The 25,432-nt window shown below is 44.6% G+C and overlaps 1 protein-coding gene across 4 annotated transcripts in view; it reads left to right on the top strand.

The window, feature by feature from the left end:
• The window catches only part of LOC119174081 (solute carrier family 41 member 1), a 331,108-nt gene that overhangs the window by 129,096 nt on the left and 176,580 nt on the right, over positions 1 to 25,432 (top strand). For all 4 annotated transcript variants that reach the window (XM_037424875.2, XM_037424876.2, XM_037424874.2 and 1 more), the window contains exon 3: positions 2,295 to 2,439. In XM_037424875.2, coding sequence (XP_037280772.1) covers positions 2,295 to 2,439 — 145 coding nt within the window. The remainder of the gene's footprint in view (positions 1 to 2,294; positions 2,440 to 25,432) is intronic.

Genomic DNA, 25,432 nt, shown 5'->3' with positions numbered 1-25,432 from the left:
ATAAATTCCGTTAGGTTACCAACAAAAAGATGCTCTTTCAGCTTACTTGCTCTATATAGGAAATGCTGCCACAACGAGAACTGATCTTGCTAGGTAAATACTCAGGTATCACATTTATGAGTTACCTGAGCGGGAAACCACACGTTGTAAACGTCTGTTGGGGTGCACTCCAGCAATTTCAGTTCTTAAAAAGGAAACCATATTTCCTATTAAAACGTCCCGTATGCCGTTCGAATATTATCATATGTTACCTCATGAAATCCGTATGTTTCCCATGAGAATCTTACAAAAACATATAGAAATAATCGAATGGCATATGAGATGTTTCAATGAGGAGACATCTACAGTGAAACTAGTGCACATAAATCACTTGTGCGGCCAAAGTTGGGGTATGCAGACCGTAATTCAAGCCTTTGGCAACAGTATTCATAATGCTGCCTCATAATGTCGCCTTTCGCCTCCTGCACCACGGCAATCATCACCGCGGTGTTCTAGTGGCTAAGGTGCTTGGCTGCTGACCCACAGGTCGCGGGATCGAATCCCGGCTTCGGCGGCTACATTTTTGGTGGAAGTGAAAATGCTGTAAGACCGTGTGCGCAGATTTGGATGCACATTAAAGAATCTCAAGTGGTAAAATTTTCAGGAGCCCTCCACTACGGCGTCTCTCATAATCATATGTTGGCGTTGGACGTTAAAGCCCACATTTCAATCAATCAATAAATGGGCCCGAGGAAGCACTGGAGTATCTGTAAAGAAAAAAATAGACGTTAACACAAGCACATCATGCCAATGCCCTTCTGCATGCGACGACGGTAATTGTTGAAGTTTCTATAACGGCCACTTGCGATCGAAATACCTTGTGTGTGCAGCTGCACAATATTTCGCTCCGCTCCGCTGTCTCATCATCGCTATTTATGACATAAGAAGACCTGTCTCTTGACACTGGCACAAGGCAGAGAACTCAACGCGTGATCGTGGAGCTCATTAGGCCTATTCCCGTCATCAGTGTGAGGATAAAGACTCACGGCAAGCGTCGTTATACGAATCGGCATGCTTGTCAGAAATGCACTACCTCCTCAAATGCATTCACAAATTAGGTTCATTGCCGATATTTGGGAGAACGATTATCCTTGTGACGAAACTAGAATCACCAACGTTCACTTTGGCGATACATTTACTCGGACATTCTTCAGTCGCTACATTTACACGTGAACCCTCTCTCCCCAGAGCTTTTATTTTGTCTATGCCACTTTCTTTCACCTTTCAAGGTGGTCAATAGTATGCGGGGGAGTGACTTTCTGAAAGGAAAACTTCATTCGCAAAAAAAGGGTTGAATATACGTGAGTGCACCGTTCTAATGTGTCTTTTGTGATTGTGACATAAGTGTCGGTCGAAACTTTCATGGTCACTGATGCGGCATTTTCAGTTAGTCATGAGAATCTGTGTTCCCATATGTAGAAAGTCATGACGCTTTATTATAGACTTATTCTAGTTACAGGTCGAGAGAATATAGTGCGGCCTTATGCTCGGCGCATCCTTGTATAATGTCCTCCATGCACCATATGCAGTTGGCTCTGCTGCCTTTGTGCTCTCGTGAACTCATTTTATTGTGACATTTATTTCATTTGATTCCACTGTAACTTGTATTGGGGAATCCGCCTACTCGCTTGGCGGAGAAACCTACGAGCAACTTCACCCGATCACTTCACCATATATCGAACCCTGGCTACCAGCTTATGGTTATACTTATGACACACACTGTGTAACACAGTGACATCTTGGCATTCTATTGCCCCTGTCGCTTGGGTTTTGGTTGGATTAGCTTTCAGTAAAGACCAGCGCCCGTCACCGCCATGGATGGAATTTTTGAAAGAATTGTACATTTGCGAGGCACCACAGTAGTTCGGGTATCTAATCTACATTTTTGAGTGTTTCTTAGACAAAGCCTGCTGCTGTTGAAGGTGCGTCTTCGTCTGGGCTTACAGCAGTTATCAGTAGTAACTTGACAACAGTCACCTGTAGTAATTCACAGACGTTTTTGTGCAGGTCCGTTAAACATCGCAGCAGATGTTGGCTGCTAGCAGGCAGGGTCATTGTTTGGTCACACGCTTGAAAGTAGCTTTGCGAGTCACTTTATTTGAGCCAGGGTCCTTCAACCTTGCTTATGCTTTCATAAGATGACGCTTAGACACTGAGACACAGTTTTGTGAAAAGGCAACACAGTGATTATCCTCGAAAAGAGGAACTGGAGTGTTTTCTAGTGGCTCTTCCCACTCAAATACCTGTTGATGCAGTGCCAGGCGTGCGTGCTCTCGCTGCTGTCATCGGTGTTCGCCATCATCATGGGTCTGGCCTCCGACGACGCCTTCCGTATCGACCAAGCGCTGTTTGTGGCATCGTCAAGCATGGCCACCGCCGCAGTCGCCAGTTTTTTATTAGGTGCGTGCTTGGCTGTTTCTTGTATTAAGTGATGCTTTATCTGATTGAATGCGAGAAAAATTTAGACGAAAGCGTGGTCAGGAAGCACGTAAGCTCTCTTTGGATACGAATCCTCGGGAGAGGAGGATGTGTGATGCAGAAGCTTCTGGAATATGTTGCTGGCCCACGCTACACGAGAAAATACACTAGCTGATCATATGACCAGACGCTATCACAATTCGCAACAAAATATAGCTGTGGCACGTGATGTAAAAGCATCTAGGTGTTTCATCACACTAGCACCCGACGTCGGATAGGGAACAGCCAGCGATACCATAATAACTGGCGTTTGAAAGTTCTACAAAAGTTGAGACCGCTAAGTTTGTGATACTCATCATGTCTCATTCACAACAAACTCCAGGAATCTGCAACAAAATATCGGAAGACTTGTTTACCTCGAAGCGCACAGTCTGGGATTTTCGTAGTTTCTGTCAAAAATATGACCACGCTTCAATTTTTAATAACCTAGTTATTACAAGCGGAAAATGAGCATGTTCTCCAGTCTTTCTGCTTACAGATCGAGGAGAAAGAGAGACGAACGCAGGGCAGTGAAGAGCGAAACGAGCAAAGGTCGCGTTTCGATTATTAGATGCACGTGACTCCGCCGGAGTTTGTTGGATACTTGTGCACAACTGCAACGTCACCAATCAATTTAAATTTCTGTGTGGTTTAGGGACTCTTTAAACACCGCCACGTCGCGCGATATTGCAGCGGGGGGGTTTTCCCACTGTGAATTCCGTGTCGTAACTTCAAGCCTGTCACTCAAGCGCTGTTGTGGCTATAGGCCATTGGAATGCAATGGATGACCTTTGGAGACATGGTGTAGCAGTTCTTTTGCTATAAAGGTGGACTCTGTGGCTGTGCCATCGCGCGGTCCATTAACCCTTTCGTCTTCGCAAAGCAGGTTAGTGTACCATATGACCTCTTCACTAAAAGAAATAGCAATAATTCTTTGGTACAGCTACCGAGCCCACATTGCTGTTTTGCCCTTGCCATTCAATGCGTGAATGTTGCTCGTGCTCTCTTACTTCTGTCGGGGGACGTGGAATCCAATCCTGGCCCGAACTCTCTCCCTAAGGACCGTCCACCTAAAGACCCCCTCTCAGCAAGCCTTATTCTTTCCGAGTTGCAAAAGTTATATACGGGTCAGTCTACACTGCTCGAGGAAGTACAGGGACTTAAATCTGCGCTACTAACAACAAACAAAGTCATGGCTGATCTAACTAAACGTATTACGGAGCTTGAAGTTCACTACCAAGGTCTTGTGACAGTTGAGAAGGATGTCGAAACAATTAAGGGTAACACCGCAATAATGGCCCGTCAAATCTGCGACACGAAGGCGCGGGTTGACGACGCCGAAAATCATTTCAGAAGAAATAACCTCATCTTTTACGGCCTCCCTGATCCGAACCCGTCCGAAAAAGAAAAGACTCCGAAGAAATACTTAATAACTACTGTCGCGACCACATAAACTTAACTCTCGATTCTAAACTTATTGAACGTGCTCGCCGCCTTGGTCGGCACCGGCATGATCACAAGCGGCTTATAATAGCCAAATTCACTTTTTTTAAAACCAAAGAGGAAATTCTCTCGAATGGACGCAAACTAAAAGGTACTAATTACAGTATTGGGGAAGATTTCTCCGAATCCGTTCGAAAAGCCCGAAAGTATCTTGTTGAATTTGCCCGTACGAAATCTGAGCCCTTCTCCGCGCGACACAAGACTTTGTTTCTTGGTAAAAAAAGATACGTTTTCAACGAAAACTCCCAAACTGTAAACGAAATTTCCTAGCGATCGCCCCGTCGTCCAAAAAACAAACAAAACGTGTTAATGTTACAACACCTAAAACAAGCCTTTCCTTCTCTGTAATCTTCACTGATATACGTAGCTTCTTTTCAAAACGCGACGCAGTATCAAACCTTGTATCAACATCGGACAGCAACATACTGGTTCTCACAGAAACATGGTTGAAGGATGACGTCACAGATAGTGAGGTTCTTGCCGAATTGCCAGAGTTTCTTGTCTTCCGGAAAAAGAGGAGACAAACACGTGGCGGTGGCGTACTTATCGCTGTCAATAAACAGTTATCCTGTTCACTGATAAATGTCCCTTGCAAGCTGGAAATCCTGTGGTTGGTCTGCCGCGCTGTACCAGAAACAACTCTGCTAGGAGTGTGCTATCGACCACCGGACAATGACCCAAATTTCGCACAATATTTAAACGATATACTCAACCAGCTAACTACCAAATATCCTACCGCGCATATCTTACTTTTTGATGACTTTAATCTTCCTGACACCGATTGGCAAGACGCCAACCAATTAATAACAGGCCACTCCAGAACAAAAGAATTCATTAACGTCTGCTTAAATTTTAACCTAACACAGCTAATAACAGAAACTACACGTATTGCTGGTGAAGCTTCTAATATTCTGGATCTAATACTGACAACTAAACCCGAAAGCTTGTCACATATCACACTCTTTCCTGAGATTAGCGAGCACAAAGTTATTTATGCTGTTTTTGAATTCGTCCCTAAACTACGCAAACCATACAGTAAAACTATACGTCTGTACGACAAGGGGGATTACAACGCAGTAAAACGCTGAACTCGAAGCCTTCCTACCTCATTTTGAAACAACATTAAGTGAAAGATCAGTGAGCGATAACTGGTTAATTTTCGAAGATAAACTTAAGGAGCTAACAAACAAGTTTATTCCCAGTACCACCTCTCGTTCTAATCAACAAAATCCATGGTTTTCTAAACTTTTAAAGCGACTTAAAGATAAGAAAAAAAAAACTACTTTTTCGGGCTGCTAAACACGCAGCTACCGCCAGCGCATAGGATAGCTATAAAGAAGCTGAAACCATTTAATATAATGGCATTCGAACCGCAAAAAGAACATTTTTTCATACTGATCTTCCGAAGATCTTGGTAAATAACCCTAGGAAATTTTGGGAGGTAATTAACCCTAAGAAAATTCCAGGTATTATTTTGAATAATCCTTCGGGCGCGGAAGTTAGTGATTCTGAATGCGCAGAAGTATTTAACTCAGCATTCGCTTCCATGTTCACAAACGAAACTAACAGTCCCCTTCCAATTTTTTCGTCTAGCATTGTCTCTGTAATGCCCAGTATTGATTTCGTCGCTTCCGGAATAATATCGTTATTAGACAAACTCAATCTCTCTTCTTCAGCATGATCAGATGATATTACCTCTAAATTTCTGGAAAATACCAAGCACATGTCTGCCATATACTTATCACTAGTGTTCTGTCAGTCATTATTTACAGGTAACCTACCAATAAACTGGCAAATAGGAAAGGTCATTTCAGTCTTCAAATCAGGCGATAGATCATGTCCTCTCAATTATCGCCCCATTTCCTTAACAAGCGTGCCTTGCAAGCTCATGGAACACGTCATTTACACCAAAATCATGCACTTCTTGGACTCATTAGTAATAACTTTTTTCATTCCGCACAGCATGGCTTTCAAAAATTTTTCCCAGTGAAAACCAACTTGCCCTTTTCGCTCATGATCTGCACACTAACCTGGACAATAAGATACAGACTGACGCTATCTTTTTTGACTTTGCAAAGGCATTCGACAAAGTACCCCACAACCGCCTGATGTCAAAACTTTCGAAATTAAACTTAGACCCTAAAATTGACTAATCGTTACCAATTCGTTACCGTTAATGGACATAACTCTTACCCTCTGGCAATAACATCAGGCGTCCCGCAAGAATCAGTTCTTGGACCCCTATTATTCCTAATATACATTAACGATCTACCATTTCATGTATCCAGCAATATTCGTATGTTTACAGACAATTGTGTAATATACCGTACTATAACTAACACATCAGCCCAAGTTTCATTACAAAATGACGTTAACCATGTGCTTAACTGGTGAAATCGTTGGCTAATGACACTAAACCCTAATAAATGCAAGTCCCGCTCGTTGCACCATCGTCGCAGCCCCCTCACCTATTCTTATCAAATCGGTAAAGTTGCATTGGAAAATTTCATCACATACAAGTACTTGGGAGTCACTTTGAGTAACGATTTATCATGGCGCATCCACATTACCAATATCATATCATCAGCTAACAGATCGCTTTGGTTCTTAAAGCGGCACTTACGTCATGCTCCCCTTCCTGTAAAACTACAAGCTTATAAATCCTTAATTCGCACCCAACTTGAATACGCGTCGCCTATCTGGAGCCCTCGCCAAGCATATTTGACCGACGCACTAGAATCACTCCAGAATAGAGCAGCTAGATTCATTCATTCCTCGTATTCGCATAACGTGAGTGTTTCATCTCCTAAACAAGAATCCAATATTTCAAACCTGAACATTCGTCGCTGAGTTGCCAGCCTCATTTTGTTCCACAAGCTCTATCCCAGTCGACTCAGCCACCCGCCCTATATCTCACCGCACCACTCATTCCTTTCATGTCGGCCGGCCACGCGCCCGTACCACGACATTTTCCGCCTCCTTTTTTCGTGCAGCTTCCGACTGGAATGGTCTTTCCACTGATCTCGCCACCATAATGTGCTACTCATAATTTACACAAAATGTCACTCGTTTCTTTTCAATTTGAATACATTACATGGTTCCTTTTTGTGCCACTGGTTCTCACTTTGTCTTCTTTTTCTAGCAAGGTGTTACACCTGTTAATATGTGTACTGATTCTGCACATGTATTATTTTATTTCTGTATTGGTTACCCCTGTTCATACTTGTACCCATGCTGCATATGTATTACATTTGTTGTATGTTTCCCACCCCTAATGTAATACCCCCTCTAGGGGGTCTTTGAGTTAATAAAGTGAAGTGAAGTGATAAAACTCTTCCCAGATTGCATGCGCTTTGGGATTCAATGTGATGCGAAGCAGTTAGTTAGGAGATAACTATGTTTTTTTAAACTCATCAGTCATGACTGATAGCGGTTGGCGCCTTTATTCTGCATGCATTAGAACGCGAGACGTGTAAAGATAGTTCAATGCAAAGGCATAGGATTCATAATGCTGCTGATCACGATGCCACAGGTCAGACAAAGAGTTTCACATGTGTCAAGTTGGAAATCTGTACAGCCTACAAGATATTTTAAACATTTTATATTGACAGTTCAGTGCAACAGCACAGGAGTCATAATGCTGCTGATCATATAGTCACAGGTGAGACAAACAAGTTCACATGTGTCAAGTCAGACATTTGTACAGTCTATAGAAGATTGCACACATGAAAAATTAACTGTTCAGTGCAACAGCACAGGAGTCCTAATGCTGCTGATCATGTAGTCACAGGTGAGACAAAAAAGTTCATATGCGTCAAGTAAGACATTTTTACAGTCTAGAAGACATGGTAGGGAGACATTGTAAATCGACCTTGTTTACCGACTGAACACTTCACGGTTGCATAACGTCAGTGCGCCATTATCATAATGTTCCGTCATCAAGAGCAGTGCACCTTCAATAACGTGGCTTTTCCCCATATTCCACAGAATTTTCACGGACACTGTGCAAAGATATGTTGCGTTACGAATACCGCCCGACGCAGGCTCAGTTAGAGCCACACGACAACACGGCTTCAGTTGCGTTGATAATATATCAATAGTACCTCTTGACGTGTGGCAGTTTGCGAGCATAAACGTGTAGCTTCATGCGTTTGGTGTACTCCAAGCTGCCGCTCGTACGTTGTGCCTTAACCGCACCACTCCTCATAACATATATAGTTGCCGTACACGCCCGGAGAAGGACACATCGAACTTGAAGCAAACCGCTGCGGTGTACTTCGTCCTCTGTTGGAGGTCCTGTGACCACGAAAGTTTCAGGCAAGTGAGAGCTTATCGACGTGGCTTTTTGGGCTCGTTGGTTGTTTTCTTCAAAATGTGGCACAGCGCTAGGCGCAGTTTAAAAACCAGATCTATCGTGCGCAAAACTATTTATATTGCTACTTTTGCAAATAAACAGTCAATTGAAAGTTAGCGCTCATCCTGTCGTCTCTTCCTCCTCCGTATGTGTTAGCGCTATGACACATTTTGAAGGGCAAAATTATTTGGTGTCTTATTTTTTGTAATATCATGTCAGGTATTTTCGTTCACTGCCCAAATAACCGATCACTGCCATAATGTGTCCAGATGACTCTGTGAAAAAAAGTTCAGAGGATCCCATGGCGTGAGTACACGATCGCCAAAGAAACCGTACATGCTTGAAATCTCGTAGATTGAAATCTCGAGCGCGTATATAATCATTGTAGCGTGCTTGTTACTACGTATAAAAAAGACAAATAAAAAAAAAGAACAACTAAACAAGTCACTCATTGCTAGTTTGCTTGTGTTATTATGTGTTTTTATTATGTGCGCGTGTGTTTTTGTTTGTTCCATGAGCTGTATACTGACATTATAATGAGCATGCGCCCTCTCATTCTTCGATGAGTGTCTCTCGAACTGGAGCCATTGAATTCCGTGGACAATCAAGCATGTGTGTGCGTGGGCGCGCTAATCAGAAAGAAGTTTTTCGTGAATTGTTATGCGCCCAGATTGTAATATCTATTCTGTAAAATATCAAATATATAGCAGTAAATAGCAGTAAAATCTAATCTGTGAAATATCAAATGTTTTTTTTTCGCAGTAACTTAAATTTGCTATAATAAAGATGATAATTTGTTTCTAAAATTGTTTCTCTTCCAAAAATACTGTTTCTATATACTATAGAAACAGTATTGGGCGATTAAGATGAAAGCAATAATATTTACGGGACCTTGTGCTTTGTATATAAAAGGTTGATTTTTTGTGTAGCCCTCCTAAATTAAAGCCCGCATAAATAAGAAAACTAGCACACTAGTTGATGCCCTTATAGTTTGGTTGTTACAAATGCTGTACCTTTGGCTCTTTATGATGTGCCGAAACGCACTTGAAATATTACAATAAACGTAATATCAAATAGACAAATTCTCTTCCGTGGATACCCAGATGACTATAAGTACTTTCATATAGTAAATCACTGAGAAGTGTTGAGCGCCTTTCCTACATTGGGCTCAACGTTTGAGTTCAATGGTTACGATATAGCACAAGGCAGTGAACGCATCGATAACCCTGCTCGTGCAGCTTGTCAACGTGAGAAGGGAGAAAGGCGTACTACTATCAAGGTCTGGTGTGACTAGAAAACTTTTCATGTTAGCACAGAATACAACTCACTATAGAATACACCAGGTAGCCAAAACAACTGGCCTTCTGGTGTTATGTCAGCTACACTTCACCACAGAAAGGTGGCCGAGCTCTGCCGTTTATGGTTAAGTGGAAGCTTCATGAAATCATTTTGTTTTTTTTGCTTAAATTTGAAAGTTTATTATTATTATTATTATTATTATATTATTATTATTATTATTATTATTAATATTATTATTATTATTATTATTATTATTATTATTATTATTATTATTATTATTATTATTATTATTATTATTATTATTATTATTATTATTATTATTATTATTATTATTATTATTATTATTATTATTATTATTATTAAATTACGATACATAAAATGAAGGAAACGTTTAACACACTAAGGCCCAATAGTTTGAAGACTGTAGAGGGACCCACGATAAAAAAAGCATGCAAAAAATTGCAATGAAACATGGCAAGACGAAATAGTATAAACAGACCAATGTTACATAACAGGGTATATAGCAGAACGAAGAAAGGAATTTCACATAGTAATACATACAACTACAGCAATACAAAAGCTGTATCACAAATCAGAAAGAACTACATAGAATAATTCATGATGTTAGTAGATATAAGTTCAAAGTTTTTTTGAATATGTGTAGATTAGCTAAAACCTTATAGTGGATGGAATAGAGTTTGATAACAAAACGAAAGTGAATGACAATGATTTTATGCCGTAATAGTGCGAACTCAGGCTAGTAGTAAACTTCCTTCTACTACGAAGCGCGTGCGGTTAAGGTTTTTTTTTTTTGTAAGTCACAGTTTATGAGACTGAAAGGTAGCCGACGGTAATTATGTTTAAACAAAAAAGTACAATAAAATTCAAATAACTTACTAATGCACAGAATATTATATTGTTAAGCAATAAAATAGCGTTAGAACGCCGAGGGCTAAAAATGATAATGTGGATAGCCTGATTTTGTATATGTTGCATAGGTGAGATGTAAGATTTATATATATTCCCCAGGGTATTTATGCCATAGTTAAAATGAATATGAATAAATGAAAAGTAGGGGGGGGGGCGTATAAACAACAAGAGGGAAGGCAGGGAGGTTAACCAGGCATATGCCCGGTTTGCTACCCTATGCTGGGGGAATGGGAAGGGGGGCATAAATATGAGAGAGGAAAGAGAGGAGAAAGAGAGAGAGAAAAAAAGAGGATTGTCAGTCAATCGGCTAGCGCGTACGCAGCGGTGGCACTACACGAAAGTTAAAGGTGGTCACATAGGCCTGTAGTCCTCAAAAAGCACAAGACTGCTTGACTGCTTTTTGAGCCGACGAAAGGCGATGACGGTGTTCCAGTAGCATCTACACAGAGAGTGGCCGATCGTCCAATTGTCGCAATGCGTCCGAAAGTTTCTGTCTTTCAGAAGCAAATCGAGGGCAATGGCATATCAGATGGTCCATGTCTTCTTTGGCGCAGCAGACATCGCATTCCGCATTGTCGGTCAATCCGATGAGGGTTCTATATGCTTTTGTGAAGGCAACCCCCAACCAAAGGCGACAAAGAAGCGAAGCTTCACGACGACGAAGTCCGGATGGAGGTCGAAGTTCCAGTCGAAGGCTTATTTGGTATAGTCTCGTATGTCTTATGCTTGGGGTGTTCCACTCCTGCAGACTCAGACTACGTGCCAGGTGACAAAGTTGCTTTGCAGCGTCAGTCCTTGACAAACGAATCGGAAGGGTGTGCTCTTCCTGGTGCGATGTGCGAGCCGCGTTGTCTGTGGAATCATTGCCACTGATCCCACAATGGCCAGGAAGCCACTGAAACTTGACCTCATGGCCTGTTTCTGTGACGTGGTGAACAAGCTTGACAACTTCGTAAGTTGATTGTTCATGGCAACCTCGTCGAAGGACTGACTGCATGCTCTGTAGGGCTGGTTTTGAGTCGGAAAACACAGCCCATTTACTCGGTCTTTGGGATTTGATGTACTCTAAGGCGCCACGTAAAGCCACAAGTTCTGCCGCCGTAGACGTAGTGACGTGTGACAGTTTGATTCACAGAGTGATTACTCTAGCTGAAATCACCACCGCACCGCCAGAACCAGTCGCTGTGGTTGAACCATATGTATATATGTGCACGTGGTTGTTGTACATTTCGTGCAGAAGGCTCAAGCTCAATTGTTTTAGGGCTGATGAAGGCAAATTTGATTGTTTCTGTATTCCTGGAATTGAAACACGTACTTGTGGAAGTGTCAGGCACCACGGAGGATACACCAGTTTCTCAGCAGGCGTAAAACCTGACGTAAACGACGCACGATCAGCACAGACAATTGCACTAAATTTTGTGCGGGGCCTCTCAGTAGCGAGGGTTGCCAAGTGGTGGGAAGGATTCCTAGCATGTTGCCTGAGGTACGTACGCATCGTTTCAATGGTGATGTGCGTCATGTTCGAGTAGTCCTGTGCAATGGCAATTGTTTCAGCTGTCGATGCGCAGCGGGGTAAATCAAGGCATATCCTAAGCGCTTGGGCTTGAATATTTTGAATTGTGCGCAGGTTCGTTTTGCACGTGTTGGATATAACAGGTAGGCTATACCGCAGGAATCCAGTAAATAATACCTTGTACAGCTGTAACATAGACTCGACAGACATTCCCCAACTTTTCCCAGCAAGAAACCTGAATAAGTGACAAGTGGCAGTCAGCCGCTTTTTCATGTAGTTTACGTGGGGTGGCCAAGACAGTTTTCGGTCGATTACGACTCCCAAGAACCTGCGACTCCGGCTGCATTAACCAACTGCCTGTTAATTGATATGCCGTAAGCGGACATTGGTTTTCTGGTGAAAGCCACGACTGAACACTTTCCACTTGCGATTTTGAGCCCTTGTTTGCATAGGTACGATGTCACTGATGCTGCCTTCTGAAGTCGAGCGCGAAGTTGTAGTCGAGTCACACCTGATGTCCACGCACAGATGTCATCAGTATAAATGGAAAGTCATGCACTGCTTGTTTGCTTGCCAACTAGTCCAATGAAAAGTAGAGTGATAATAATGCATTAGTAGAGAAGTATGGCCTAGCTTTAATCAGTGCGAGAATACAAATGCAGTTTTTCTTTAAGTCTAACAAATGTAGACCAAAATTAGGGGTTATGTCTAAGCGTACACTAAGAAAAAAAAACAGAATCGCAAGCATAGATAGTATTAGGACCCAATGTTTCAGCAGAAGTTAACAAATGTTTTTGAGATGATCTGAAAATTATAAACTGAGTTTTTGACGGGTTTATAGTTAGGTAATTGTTGTTGCACAATAAAGCCACATCATTCAGTATAGAATTTAGTTTGAATATTAAAGATCGAACAATTTTGGCTTTACACGATACTGTGGCGTCGTCAGCGTACAACACACAATGTGCAGAACATATAACATCAGGGAAATCATTTACGAAAATTGTAAATAAAAGGGGGCCCGGAATGAACCCCTGCGGAACACCTTGATCAGCAATCAGTGTAAGAGTAAGAGCCACTAGTAAAGAGCACGTTTTGTCGGTTAGACAGGTAACTTTTTAGAAAGCTTAAAGGCGATACCGTAAGATTCTAACTTATTGAAGAGGATGAAGTGATTGAGCGTGTCGAATGCTTTTGTTAAGTCTAAAAATACCGAAACCGAGAAGTTACTGCTGTGGATGGAATGTTTGATGAAGTCAGTCAAAGAAAGCAGAGCATGGTTAGGGGAGCTTCTATGACAAAAGCCAAACTGGGAAGGCTTTATAACATTAAATTTCGCAAGGTAAGCTTTAATACGCTTTACAAACAGATGGTAAATTAGTTTGCTTAATGATGGAAGGATAGATATAGGCCCATAATGTTTAATGACAGCTTTATCACCTTTTTTAATAATTGGTATGACCTTTGCATGCTTTAATGAGTCAGGAAATGAACTCCTAGAAAAGATGAGGTTAATTATATGGGTTAAGGGCAAAGAAATGATATGAGCAACCATCTTTAACTGACACACACAAATGTTACCCAAACCAAGAGAAGTTTTTTTTAAGATTGCAAATAGCTGATACTATTTCGTCAGCCGAAAGAAGAACAGAAAAAATGAGTGAGGTGAGCTCGGTAAACTGGGTGAAGGAACACTTTTAGAACAGCTAGATGAAGAACAGAAATGCTCAGAAAACGCATTAGCAATGTCGCCAGAATGACAATAAGTAGCGTTATGGTCAGGGATTTTCGTTATGGGCGCGTTGATTGCAGGTGATTTAAGAATTCATTCAGCAGTTTCCACTGTTTTTTTAAATTGTTTTTATTCTTCAAAATTTCTTTATAATAATAAAGTTACTTGGCACGATTAACGAAGAGTTAGGAATATTACAATACCTTTTATAACGAAGTGCCAAGGTGTTAGTAATGGGTTGCCCCCTCCCTTTTCTATAGAGATTATCCTTTTTCGTCAGACTCGTTAATAAGGTAGATGTGATCCAAGGGCTTTGAGGCTTTTGATATTTCTTGTTTGAGCAAACATATGCCTACTAGCAGAAGTAACTTCCGAGAATAAGGAAGAAAATGTATCAACCGCTGATTGTTGTTCAGTTCGTGAGCTAACTGTGGGCCAGTCACGTTTTGAAAAAGCATCGATAAAACTTACTTTGTCAAAGCGCGTGGTAGTGAAGACTGTGTTGATTCGAGCTATACGGCTATCAAATGTGATGAAGATGAGATAATGATCGGTAATGCTGACATCTACAACTCCAGATACTTTGGGACTGAAGTTAGAAAAAACATTATCTAAAAGAGTGTTGGAGCCATGTGTGTTGGATCTAGTGTGCGAATCAGTGAGGCACGTTAACCCGTACCCTAGAACGTATTTATTATAGGCAATGGTATTAATCTAATGAGAATCTAAAAAGTTCATGTTGATATCGTCTACTAACAGTATGTTTTTGTTCTGTAGGGATAAAATGTTCAGGATGGTCTCAACAGTCGTTAGGAACTGAGATAGTGAAGAAGAAGGTGAGCGATAGATACCACCAAGTACCATTTTTCCTTATTCTGTGTTAACTGAGGCTGCTCAATTTCTATTCAAACTGATTCACAATAAGGAATGACAATTGAAAGATGCACTCTATGACTTTAATTACTGTCATAAGAAATGAAAATAGCTGAGCCACCATGGGCGTCAGACACACGGTAACAATACTCAGATTTGTACGACGTAAACCCATACAAATCAGCATCGACATCGAAAAGCCAGGTTTCCGATATAGATATGATTGAAAAGGGGTGTCATAGAATGAATGAAATCACTGATGTTATCGTGATTACTTCGCAAGCTACGTGCATTGAAATGAACCAGAGAGCGATGTTCATCAGAGAGTAATAAAATAAATTCGTCAGCAGAAAAGGACATGATTGACCGATATTCGTCAAAGACAGAAACCGAGAGCGAAAAAATAAAAATAAAAAAGTCTTAGAATCGATAACACTCAACTTAGTCGAAAACCCGAAGGTCGTTCTTCGACTTTGTAAAGAACTTTTTGCTGCTACTAGTCTGACGAGTCTTAATCTGGTATTTGTCCACCCATAAAAACTGCCAGCTCCTTTTCTTCTTCAAAGCCAGTGCCTTTGAAAAAAAGCGTTTGTTCCCTAAAGTAAGGTGATCATTTACAAACACTGCCACATCAGTGGAACCAGAAGAGCCAATTTGGCCAGTACGCGGACGGGCTTTGTGACGCGGCCACAAAAGCGAGCGATAATGTTCTTTTCTTTGTATTTTGTGGTCACACGATGAACAACATCCAAGTCAGAGGGATAAACAGGGCAGCCGATGGCATTGCCAATGTTTTTCACGATTGCAAGGCAATCTTCATTTTGCGTGACCGGAACACCTTTGATCTCGACATTATTCAGTCGAGAATACTGTTCCAGATCAGCAACTTTTTTTCCAGCACCTCATTTTTTGCAGAGAGTGCGCAGTTCGAAGTCACCAGCTCGTCCTGTTTATCCTAGATGTCATCAAAAACATCACTTAGGTGCTGAACACTTTCTGGTAGAGTCATGCATTGATCAAAGCCGAGTTCATTTAGCTTGTTAGTGCATTAATAAACTAGGTCTATGAACGCACATTCAATCCTACGGTCAAACAGACTTTCGATCGCGTCAATTCGCTTAGCAAGCTCGCTACTAGTAGGCATAGCTGCAGTATACAATGCAAGAACTTGGCAAAAGGATTCGTAACGGCTAAAAATGAATAAGAAAAGGCAAATTGAATGTCGCAAACCTGTACAAAGAATGCGTAGCGTGTAGGCCCAGGTCGATCAGCCGTAACGCCCGTAACGCTGCTTCCCAAATGAAGACGAGCCACTTGTGACGTCGATTGATTGATTTGTGGGGTTTAACGCTCCAAAACCACCATATGATTATGAGAGACGCTGTAGTAGAGGGCTCTGAGAATTTCGATCACCTGGGGTTCTTTAACGTGCACCCAAATCTGAGCACACGGGCCTACAGCATTTACGCCTCCATCGGAAATGCAGCCGCCGCAGCTGGGATTCGATCCCGTGACCTGCGGGTCAGCAGCTGAGTACCTTAGCCACAAGACCACCACGGCGGGGCCCTTGCGATGTCCTTATGTATGCCTGAAAGGGCGGCACCAAGCACTGCCCGATAACAGCAGATTGTGTGGCAGCACGATGAGCACCGGCGTGAGATCTCGTCAATGAATCCAACGATTAAGGAGATAGACGTTGATTGAAGAGCTGACTGCACCAGCGCAGCGAAGCATCTGGTGGTGTCTGCGCTCCACTGCGCATGAGCGACAGTTGGCCCAAGCACTGCCAGAACGGGTTCACGCACTAGCACGCACTAAGACAGTGAAGCCTCTTCCTCTTACATTCTCTCCGAAATCACGTTATGGTGTCGGGGAACGAGATCCTGCAGACGCACGACGAACCGCCTCGTTGTATCGTAGTCAGAGTGCAATGGCTAAGGCTTGGTGTTCGGGCCTGCGTAAGAGGCTGTGGCCTCTCCCCCTCACACTCTCTCAGCAATGACATAATGACGTCGGGGAACATGAGTCTGTAGACGCGCAATGAACCCACGTGCTCCCGTCTGGCATGCTACAACAAAACTTTGGGACCAGTAACAGCAGTACGAACTACAGTGAATTGGCGTGCTCCATATGGAGGGACGCGTTAACATCGGGCAAAGTGTTCGTGATGAACGGAACTGCCCCACTTTGCCCCATTTCGTCCCACTCATTATCATCCACTCCGTGGATATATTGTGACTTTTTTTAGGGGAGGGGGGCCGAGTTGCTTGTAGATATTTTTAGTCTTTTGTGTATACTTATGTAGTGTGTGTGAAACGAAGGTTGTGTTTCGATGTCACACCTTGCTGCCTTCACGTGTCTATCCCGCTTGCTCGAAGCCGAGTGGTAACATGAAAACATTAGTGGCGTGGCTGACGGGTGTCCGCAAGCCCGGGGTCATTGAAGGATGACGGCGAGGTGCTGACCCGCACCAGCCACTCACGGCACCACGCACCAGTTAGAGGACTGGAGCACAAAGAAACGGCTTGCCGAGATAGTAAATTGGGTGGCTGTCGAAACGTTGCAGCCCTGTGGCAGGTCACATGCTGCCCCACTATCCTCTGTCTTCTCCGTCATCCTCGCCCACGTTCTACCGTGCAAGTGATGATGATGATGACGAAGGTGATGATGATAATGAACCTTGATACTCTGGCGCACACCCAAAAAGGGGGATCGTCCAAGAACCGGGCAGCAGGATCTTAAGTAAAAGGCTTATGGTTTTTCAAACACAACGTAATTTTGGACTGAAAAAGAAATATATAGAAAGAAAAAAAAAATCGAAAAAGGAGTATATCTGAGCAGGCTATCGGATGCGATTTCATACAGAGGTAATGGTGGCTCTAAAACAGATGATATAAATTTATATATATATATATATATATATATATGGGAACGAAGTAACGAAGTGTGTACTTAATGGCTCGTTCTTCCATGTTTTGACACAATATTATGCCATCTAACAGACAATAATGCCAAGGAATGTATAGGGGAAGTTATTAGAACAAATGGAATGTAAATAAGAAGAAAGAAAAGAGGGTGAGAAAATAACCAGCCGTGAGCAAGAATCGAACCTACGACCTTCGAATAACGCGTTAGATGCTCTAATCACTGAGCTATCAGCGGTCTTCCCTCCACCCACTTTTTTTGGGGGGATTATATTTGAATTTAGAAGAGGGAGTGTCAGTCAGCGCCCTCTGTAGCCAAGCGGCGAGTGTGAAACACTCTTTTATGCGCATGTGTGGCGTAACGTAGCACGTGAACTTATTATGAGCGGGCAGCTAACCAATAGTCCCTCGTATACAACCTAATGACACCGAGTCTGCCAGTACGAGACCCTCGTTAATGAATAAGGGAAAGAAATGTGTACCTAAGGGCTCGTTCTTCCGTGTTTTGACACAATATTATAACATCTAACAGACAATAATGCCAAGGAATGTATAAGAGAAGTTATGAGAACAAATGGAATGTAAATAAGAAGAAAGAAAGGAGGGTGAGAAAATAACCAGCCGTGAGCAGGAATCAAACCTCCGACCTTCGAATAACGCGTTAGATGCTCTAACCACTGAGCTATCGCAGCGGCCTTCCCTCCACCCACTTTTTTGGGGGGGATTATATGTGAATTTAGAAGAGGGAGTGTCAGTCAGCGCCCTCTGTAGCCAAGCGGCGAGTGTGAAACACAATCTTTTATGCGCATGTGTGGCGTCACGTAGCACGTGAACTTATTATGAGTGGGCAGCTGACCAATAGTCCCTCGTATACAACCTAATGACACCGAGTCTGCCAGTACGAGACCCCCGTTAACGAATAAGAGAAAGAAGTGTGTACTGTTAGGAATTTGCTCTGTCGCGATGGCAGCGGTGGCGAAGAGCGGCGAGCCGTCGAGCGGACTTTGCTGAAGCCTTTGCCCGAAGGCGAAACAGGGAGGCAATCCGTTTTGAAAACAGCAACAAAAGGAGCGTTTACTGTAGCACGTTGTCGTTTGTACAGAGCTGGCCAGCACGACAACGTCGGCTGGGGCAAAATCCTCTAACGTGGGGCCGGCACGGCCTTAAATAGCGTTTTGGGACTCTTCTGCGAGACCAGTTCCCCGGAACGGCACAGTGGCTCGGCTGAGGAGACGCAGCCATACCCGGAACTGAAAGGTGGTTCGGCGGAGAAAGCGACGTTATCCCCGGAACTGTACGGTTCTTCTGCGCGGAAGGTGGCACTGGGAGGGGGGGAGACAGTTCGTCGGAACAGGGCTCGATCTCGTGAGACGTGCTCCCGAACGAGGAACATGTCTGTGGCACAACAGTACCTAAGGGCTCGTTCTTCCGTGTTTTGACACAATATTATAACATCTAACAAACAATAATGTCAAAGAATGTATAAGCGAAGTTATTAGTACAAATGGAATGTAAATAAGAAGAAAGAAAGGAGGGTGAGAAAATAACCAGCCGTGAGCAGGAATCGAGCCTACGACCTTCGAATAACGCGTTCGATGCTCTAACCCCTGAGCTATCACAGCGGCCTTCCCTCCACCCACTTTTGTTTTGGGATTATATGTGAATTTAGAAGAGGGGGTGTCAGTCAGCGCCCTCTGTAGCCAAGCAGCGAGTGTGAAACACTTTTTATGCGCATGTGTGGCGTCACGTTGCACGTGATCTTATTATGAGCGGGCAGCTGACCAATAGTTCCTCGTATACAACCTAATGACACATATTCGGCCAGTACCAGACCTTCGTTAATGAATAAGGAAAAGAAGTGTGTACCTAAGGGCTCATAAAAGTTCACGTGCTACGTGACGCCACACATGTGCATAAAAGAGTGTTTCACACTCGCCGCTTGGCTACAGAGGGCACTGACTGACACTCTCTCTTCTAAATTCACATATAATCCCAATAAAAGTGGGTGGAGGGAAGGCCGCTGTGGTCGCTCAGTGGTTAGAGCATCGAACGCGTTATTCGAAGGTCGTTGGTTCGATTCCTGCTCTCGGCTGGTTATTTTCTCGCCCTCTTTTCTTTCTTCTTATTTACATTCCATTTGTTCTAATAACTTCCCCTATACATTCCTTGGCATTATTTTCTGTTAGATGTCATATATATATATATATATATATATATATATATATATATATATATATATATATATATATATATATATATATATATATATATATATATATATATATGTATATTTATATATATATACATATATATATATATATATATATATATATATATATATATATATATATATATATATATATATATATATATATATATATTGTTGCGAATGTATTTACTACTTTAGAGTAGAAAAGTACTCCAGCAGTCAAGATGGCAGCCGTTGTGTATATCGAACAGCCCAAAAACGTCGTCGTCTTCTTCTTCGCACCGCCCGCATAGCTGCATAGCCGCGAACCCGCAACATCGACCTCCGGCGGCGAAAAGCGCCGACCCGGCGCTTGTTAGCAGGTGTTGGACGAGATGTACGGCTTGAGGCGAGCGACGTGGACGATGTCGGAAGATGTGGAAGGTATCGAAGGGTTTAGAGGTGCTATTTCATAGGTAACATCAGTTACCTGCCGTAGCACACGATAAGGTCCGGAATACTTGGGTAGAAGCTTTTCAGCCAGACCAACATGTCGCGACGGAGTCCACAGAAGAACGAGGTCACCTGGACTAAAGTGGACGTCCCGATGGTGGCTGTCATAGCTACGTTTCTGACGGAGCTGCGAGTCCGAAAGGCGCTGGTGGGCAATCTGACGGGCTTTCTCCGCGGTGCTAATAGCGCGGCGAGCATATGCTGTGGACAGGTCGGTAGGGTTGGGTACAAGCGTGTCGAACGGCAATGTCGGGTCTCTTCCATACAAAAGGTAAAAGGGAGAATATCCAGCAGTGTCGTGGCGTGAGCTATTGTAAGCGAAAGTGACAAAGGGTAGCGCAATGTCCCAGTCACGATGATCCGTCGACACGTACATGGCGAGCATGTCAGTGAGTGTGCGATTCAGACGTTCTGTGAGGCCGTTTGTTTGAGGATGGTAGGCCGTCGTAAGCTTGTGCTTGGTTGCACAAGAACGAAGTAGATCGTCAATTACCTTAGATAAAAAGTAGCGACCGCGATCGGTGACCAGTTGACGAGGAGCACCATGATGTAAGATGACGTCTTGAATCAAAAAGTCGGCGACATCTGTAGCGCAGCTGCTTGGAAGAGGTCTCGTAATTGCGAAACGGGTCGAGTAATCTATGGCGACGGCGACCCACCTGTTACCGTCGGTAGAAAGAGGGAAAGGGCCCAGCAGGTCGAGGCCGACACGATAGAAAGGCTCGGCAGGTACGTCGATCGGTTGAAGGAGCCCGGCGGGGTGTACCGCTGGCCTTTTGCGGCGTTGGCACGACTCACAAGACCTAACATAACGTTGTACAGAACGGTAGAGGCCGGGCCAGAAAAAGCGTCGGCGGACACGGTCGTACGTTCTGGCAACACCAAGGTGGCCAGCCGTTGGTACATCATGTAGTTGCTGAAGTACGGTCGAGTGCAAATGAGTGGGTATTACGAGTAGTAGTTCGTTTCCCACATGGTGCATGTTGCGGCGGTATAAAATGCCGTCTATGACAACGAACATGCGAAGCGAACTGTCTGTACAGCCTGTGTTCAGGCGGTCGATTAGCTCGCGTAGGGACGCGTCACGCCGTTGCTCACATCCCATGTTGCCGAAAGCAGAGAGCGAGGAAATACAGATGGACGCGTCGTCGGTTACTAGATCTGGAGCGTCAACGGGGTACCGAGAGAGGCAGTCGGCGTCTTGGTGTAAACGGCCAGACTTGTAAACCACTGTGTATGTGAATTCCTGGAGGCGCAGAGCCCAACGAGCAAGGCGCCCCGTTGGATCTTTGAGGGCTGAAAGCCAGCATAGAGCGTGATGGTCAGTGGTAACTGTGAAAGGCCGGCCATATAAATAGGGGCGGAATTTACCAACTGCCCATACAAGCGCCAGGCACTCGCGTTCCGTAATAGAGTAATTGCGTTCGGCAGGAGAAAGGAGCCGGCTGGCATACGCAAGAACTCGATCGTGACCGGATTGACGCTGGGCTAAAACCGCGCCAATACCGTAGCCACTAGCATCAGTGCGGACCTCGTTTGGAGCAGACGGGTCGAAGTGGGCGAGAATCGGTGGCGTGGTCAGAAGTGTTATGAGCTGGGAAAAGGCCGTGCCTTGATCAGGACCCCACTCAAATGGTACATCTTTCTTCAAAAGATCAGTGAGGGGGCGTGCGACCTCTGCGAAGTTTCTGACAAATCGTCGGAAATATGAGCATAGGCCCACAAAACTTCGAACGTCCTTGGCACAAGTCGGTACAGGAAAATCCAGGACAGCTCGGACTTTGTCGGGATCGGGGCGGATGCCGGAGGAGTCAACGAGATGCCCTAGAATAGTAACTTGGCGATGCCCAAAATGGCATTTCGAGGAATTAAGTTGGAGCCCAGCCTCTCGAAATACTGAAAGAATTGAGGAAAGGCGCTCGAGGTGAGACTTAAAGGTTGGGGCAAACACAATCACGTCGTCCAGATAACACAGGCAGATAGACCATTTAAAGCTGCGCAAAAGCGTGTCCATCATCCGCTCGAACGTTGCCGGCGCATTGCACAAGCCAAACGGCATTACCTTGAATTGGTAGAGACCGTCAGGCGTTACAAAGGCGGTCTTCTCCCGGTCGAGGTCGTCCACGGCGATCTGCCAGTAACCGGAGCGTAAGTCTATCGAAGAAAAATAGGTTGCGCCATGAAGGCAGTCCAGGGCATCATCAATACGAGGAAGCGGGTAGACATCCCTTTTGGTGACCTTGTTTAAATGCCGATAGTCCACGCAGAAACGCCAGGTATTGTCCTTCTTTTTAACTAAGACTACAGGGGACGCCCACGGACTCGATGAGGGCTCTATGATGCCTTTTGTGAGCATCTTATTCACCTCCTGTTGGATAACTTGGCGTTCTGATGGTGACACTCGATAGGGACGCCTGTGAATTGGAGCTGCATCACCGGTATTAATGCGATGTTTGACTTGCGATGTTTGACTTATGGGCCTACCGTCAAAGTCAAATATGTCCGAATAGCTCGTGAGAAGATCAGTGAGGTCTTTGACCTGAGACGGCAAGAGGTCTGAGGCAATCATCTTAGTTACATTGTTGAGCCGTGTAGATTTGGCTGCGTCGGTGCTATGCGGGTTCGGCGAGGCGACTGTGGCCAGTTCACGTGACACTGATGAGATCTGGCACTCGTGTGACGGTGAAAGAGTGGCGAGAACAATGCCTTGTGGTAGGATTTGAGGGCTGAGTCCGAAGTTCAGAAGAGGAAGGCACGTCTTGTTCGCTGTGACAGTTAATATGGTGTACGGGGAGGAAACGTTGCGGGCCAATAAAACACCGGGAGAGGGAAAGACCACGTAATCCCCATCCGGAACACTGGGATATGGTTCAACTGTGACACAAGTTAGGGCTTGGGGTGGGAGGCGAACAAACTCAGCGCACGAAAGCTTGTTCTGTACCATCTTCGACTCTTCGGTGGCCGCAGGCAAGTCAAGTTGCACGACGCCGGCTGAGCAGTCAATTACAGCGGAGTGGTCGGACAAAAAATCGAGTCCAAGGATGACGTCATGTGGACAGTGAGCGAGAACATGGAATAGAACGGACGTCTGGCGGTCGGCGAATCTCACACGCGCGGTGCACATTCCGAGCACAGCCGGGGTCGCTCCACTAGCGACACGTACAAATAGGGACTCTGGCGGCGTAAGGACCTTGTTTAATCGTGCACGGAGGTCAGAGCTCAGAATTGAAATATGTGCGCCGGTGTCAATAAGGGCAGTAACAGGAAGGCCATCCACTTCTACATCAAGCAGGTTCTTGTCCGTAGTCAAGGTCAGCAGAGGGTTTTCAGGTCGGGAGTCCAATGCAGCGTCACCTCCGGGAGCTGCATTGCTCAGTTTTCCGAAGAAGGGCGTCCACTAGGGTGGGGCGACGAATAGCGGCGGTGCTGAGGTGACCTGGAGCGACGGTCATGCGGGGACGGCGAACGGCTGGACCGGCGGACTGGTGTCGCAGGAGTGCCATTGTACGGTCCATCGTCACGAGCGCTGTACTGCAGGGGCCGGTGGTTGTCGTCACGTCGATAGCCAGGAAACGACCGAGGTGGATACGTGCGGAAACGACAGTAGCGGGAGATGTGTCCTACACCATGACAATGAAAACATATAGGCTTGTCGTCCTGTGTCCTCCACTGAGCAGGATCACGATAGCGGCGGAATCTTTCTGGTGCAGGAGAAGGCGCTATGGTACTGACCCGAGGTTCCGTCAACGAACACACAGGCTGCAGCCCAACGTTTGCCAGCTCCTCTCTCACGACCTGTTGGATCAACGAGATCGTTGGTCGATCATCAGATGGGCGGGTCAGAAAAGACGGAGACGCGGCCTCGATTTCTCTACGAACGATGCGAACCACACTTTCGTTGTTATGTGGTTGACTGCATGGCGGCTGAAGGTCCTCGCAAGATGACGTAGCGGCCGTGTTCGGAAGTCGCAAGAAATTCTTGGCGACCCGGCGACTCTTCAGCTCTTCGAATCGGCGGCACTCTTTGATGATGTCATCAATGGTGGAACAGTCTTTGGAAACCAGTATGTTAAAAGCATCATCTGCAATGCCTTTAAGTAAATGGCTTACTTTGTCTTCCTCGGACATGTTGGGGTCGGCACGATGGCAAAGGGCGAGAACGTCAAGGATGTAGGTGACATATGATTCGGTCGTAGTTTGTGCCCGACCAGAGAGTTCTTTAGAAGCGGCCCGCTGGCGTCCGACGGCCTTACCAAACAGGTCACGAAGCTTCTGTTTGCAAGTATCCCAGCTGGTTATGTCCGCTTCATGAGCCTCGAACCACGCGCCAGCTGTTCCGCAGAGATAGAAGCCAACGTTGGCGAGCATCATCGTAGGGTCCCACCGGTACACTGCTGCAAACCGCTCGAACTTCGGAATCCAGTCGTCAACGTCAACATGGTCGGTGCCGCAGAAGTTGCCAGGGTCGCGCGGTTGCGTCAATACGACCGGCTGTACAGGCTGCGCCGGAGTCGCGGCTGAAACAGGAGCGGCAGAATTGGTTTCTGTTGCCATGGTCGGGCAGTCGAGAACACGTCCGCTTCGAAGTTCCGTCTTGCGTCGTACCCAGCGCCACCACCAAAATGTTGCGAATGTATTTACTACTTTAGAGTAGAAAAGTACTCCAGCAGTCAAGATGGCAGCCGTTGTGTATATCGAACAGCCCAAAAACGTCATCGTCTTCTTCTTCGCACCGCCCGCATAGCTGCATAGCCGCGAACCCGCAACAATATATATATATATATATATATATATATATATATATATATATATATACATATATATATACCATTCCCGTGCTTCTACAATCTTTCGTCACCCGCGCACTTCTTCTTCCTCCCCCATTTTTTCTTCCCTGCAGCCCTACGTGCACTTCTTTTCTTCTTTGTCTTCATATACAAGTTTTCTTGTCATTCCTGAAAAGGCGCATACCATTTTTCGTTTCTTTCACTCCTGACCGTAGCAAAGGCAGACCATAGCAACGCTTGTAACGTTCGGCATGCACGTTTTCGCGTTGCCGGTTGCGCTTGTCTGTAGTTAGCTCTAGCGGTTTCATGATATAATTCAC

Source organism: Rhipicephalus microplus, chromosome 5 (genome assembly GCF_043290135.1).
Source record: "Rhipicephalus microplus isolate Deutch F79 chromosome 5, USDA_Rmic, whole genome shotgun sequence".
NCBI classification, from domain to species: domain Eukaryota; kingdom Metazoa; phylum Arthropoda; class Arachnida; order Ixodida; family Ixodidae; genus Rhipicephalus; species Rhipicephalus microplus.
The sequence above is the reverse complement of the archived record's forward strand: the minus strand, read 5'-3'. Positions and strand labels throughout refer to the sequence as shown.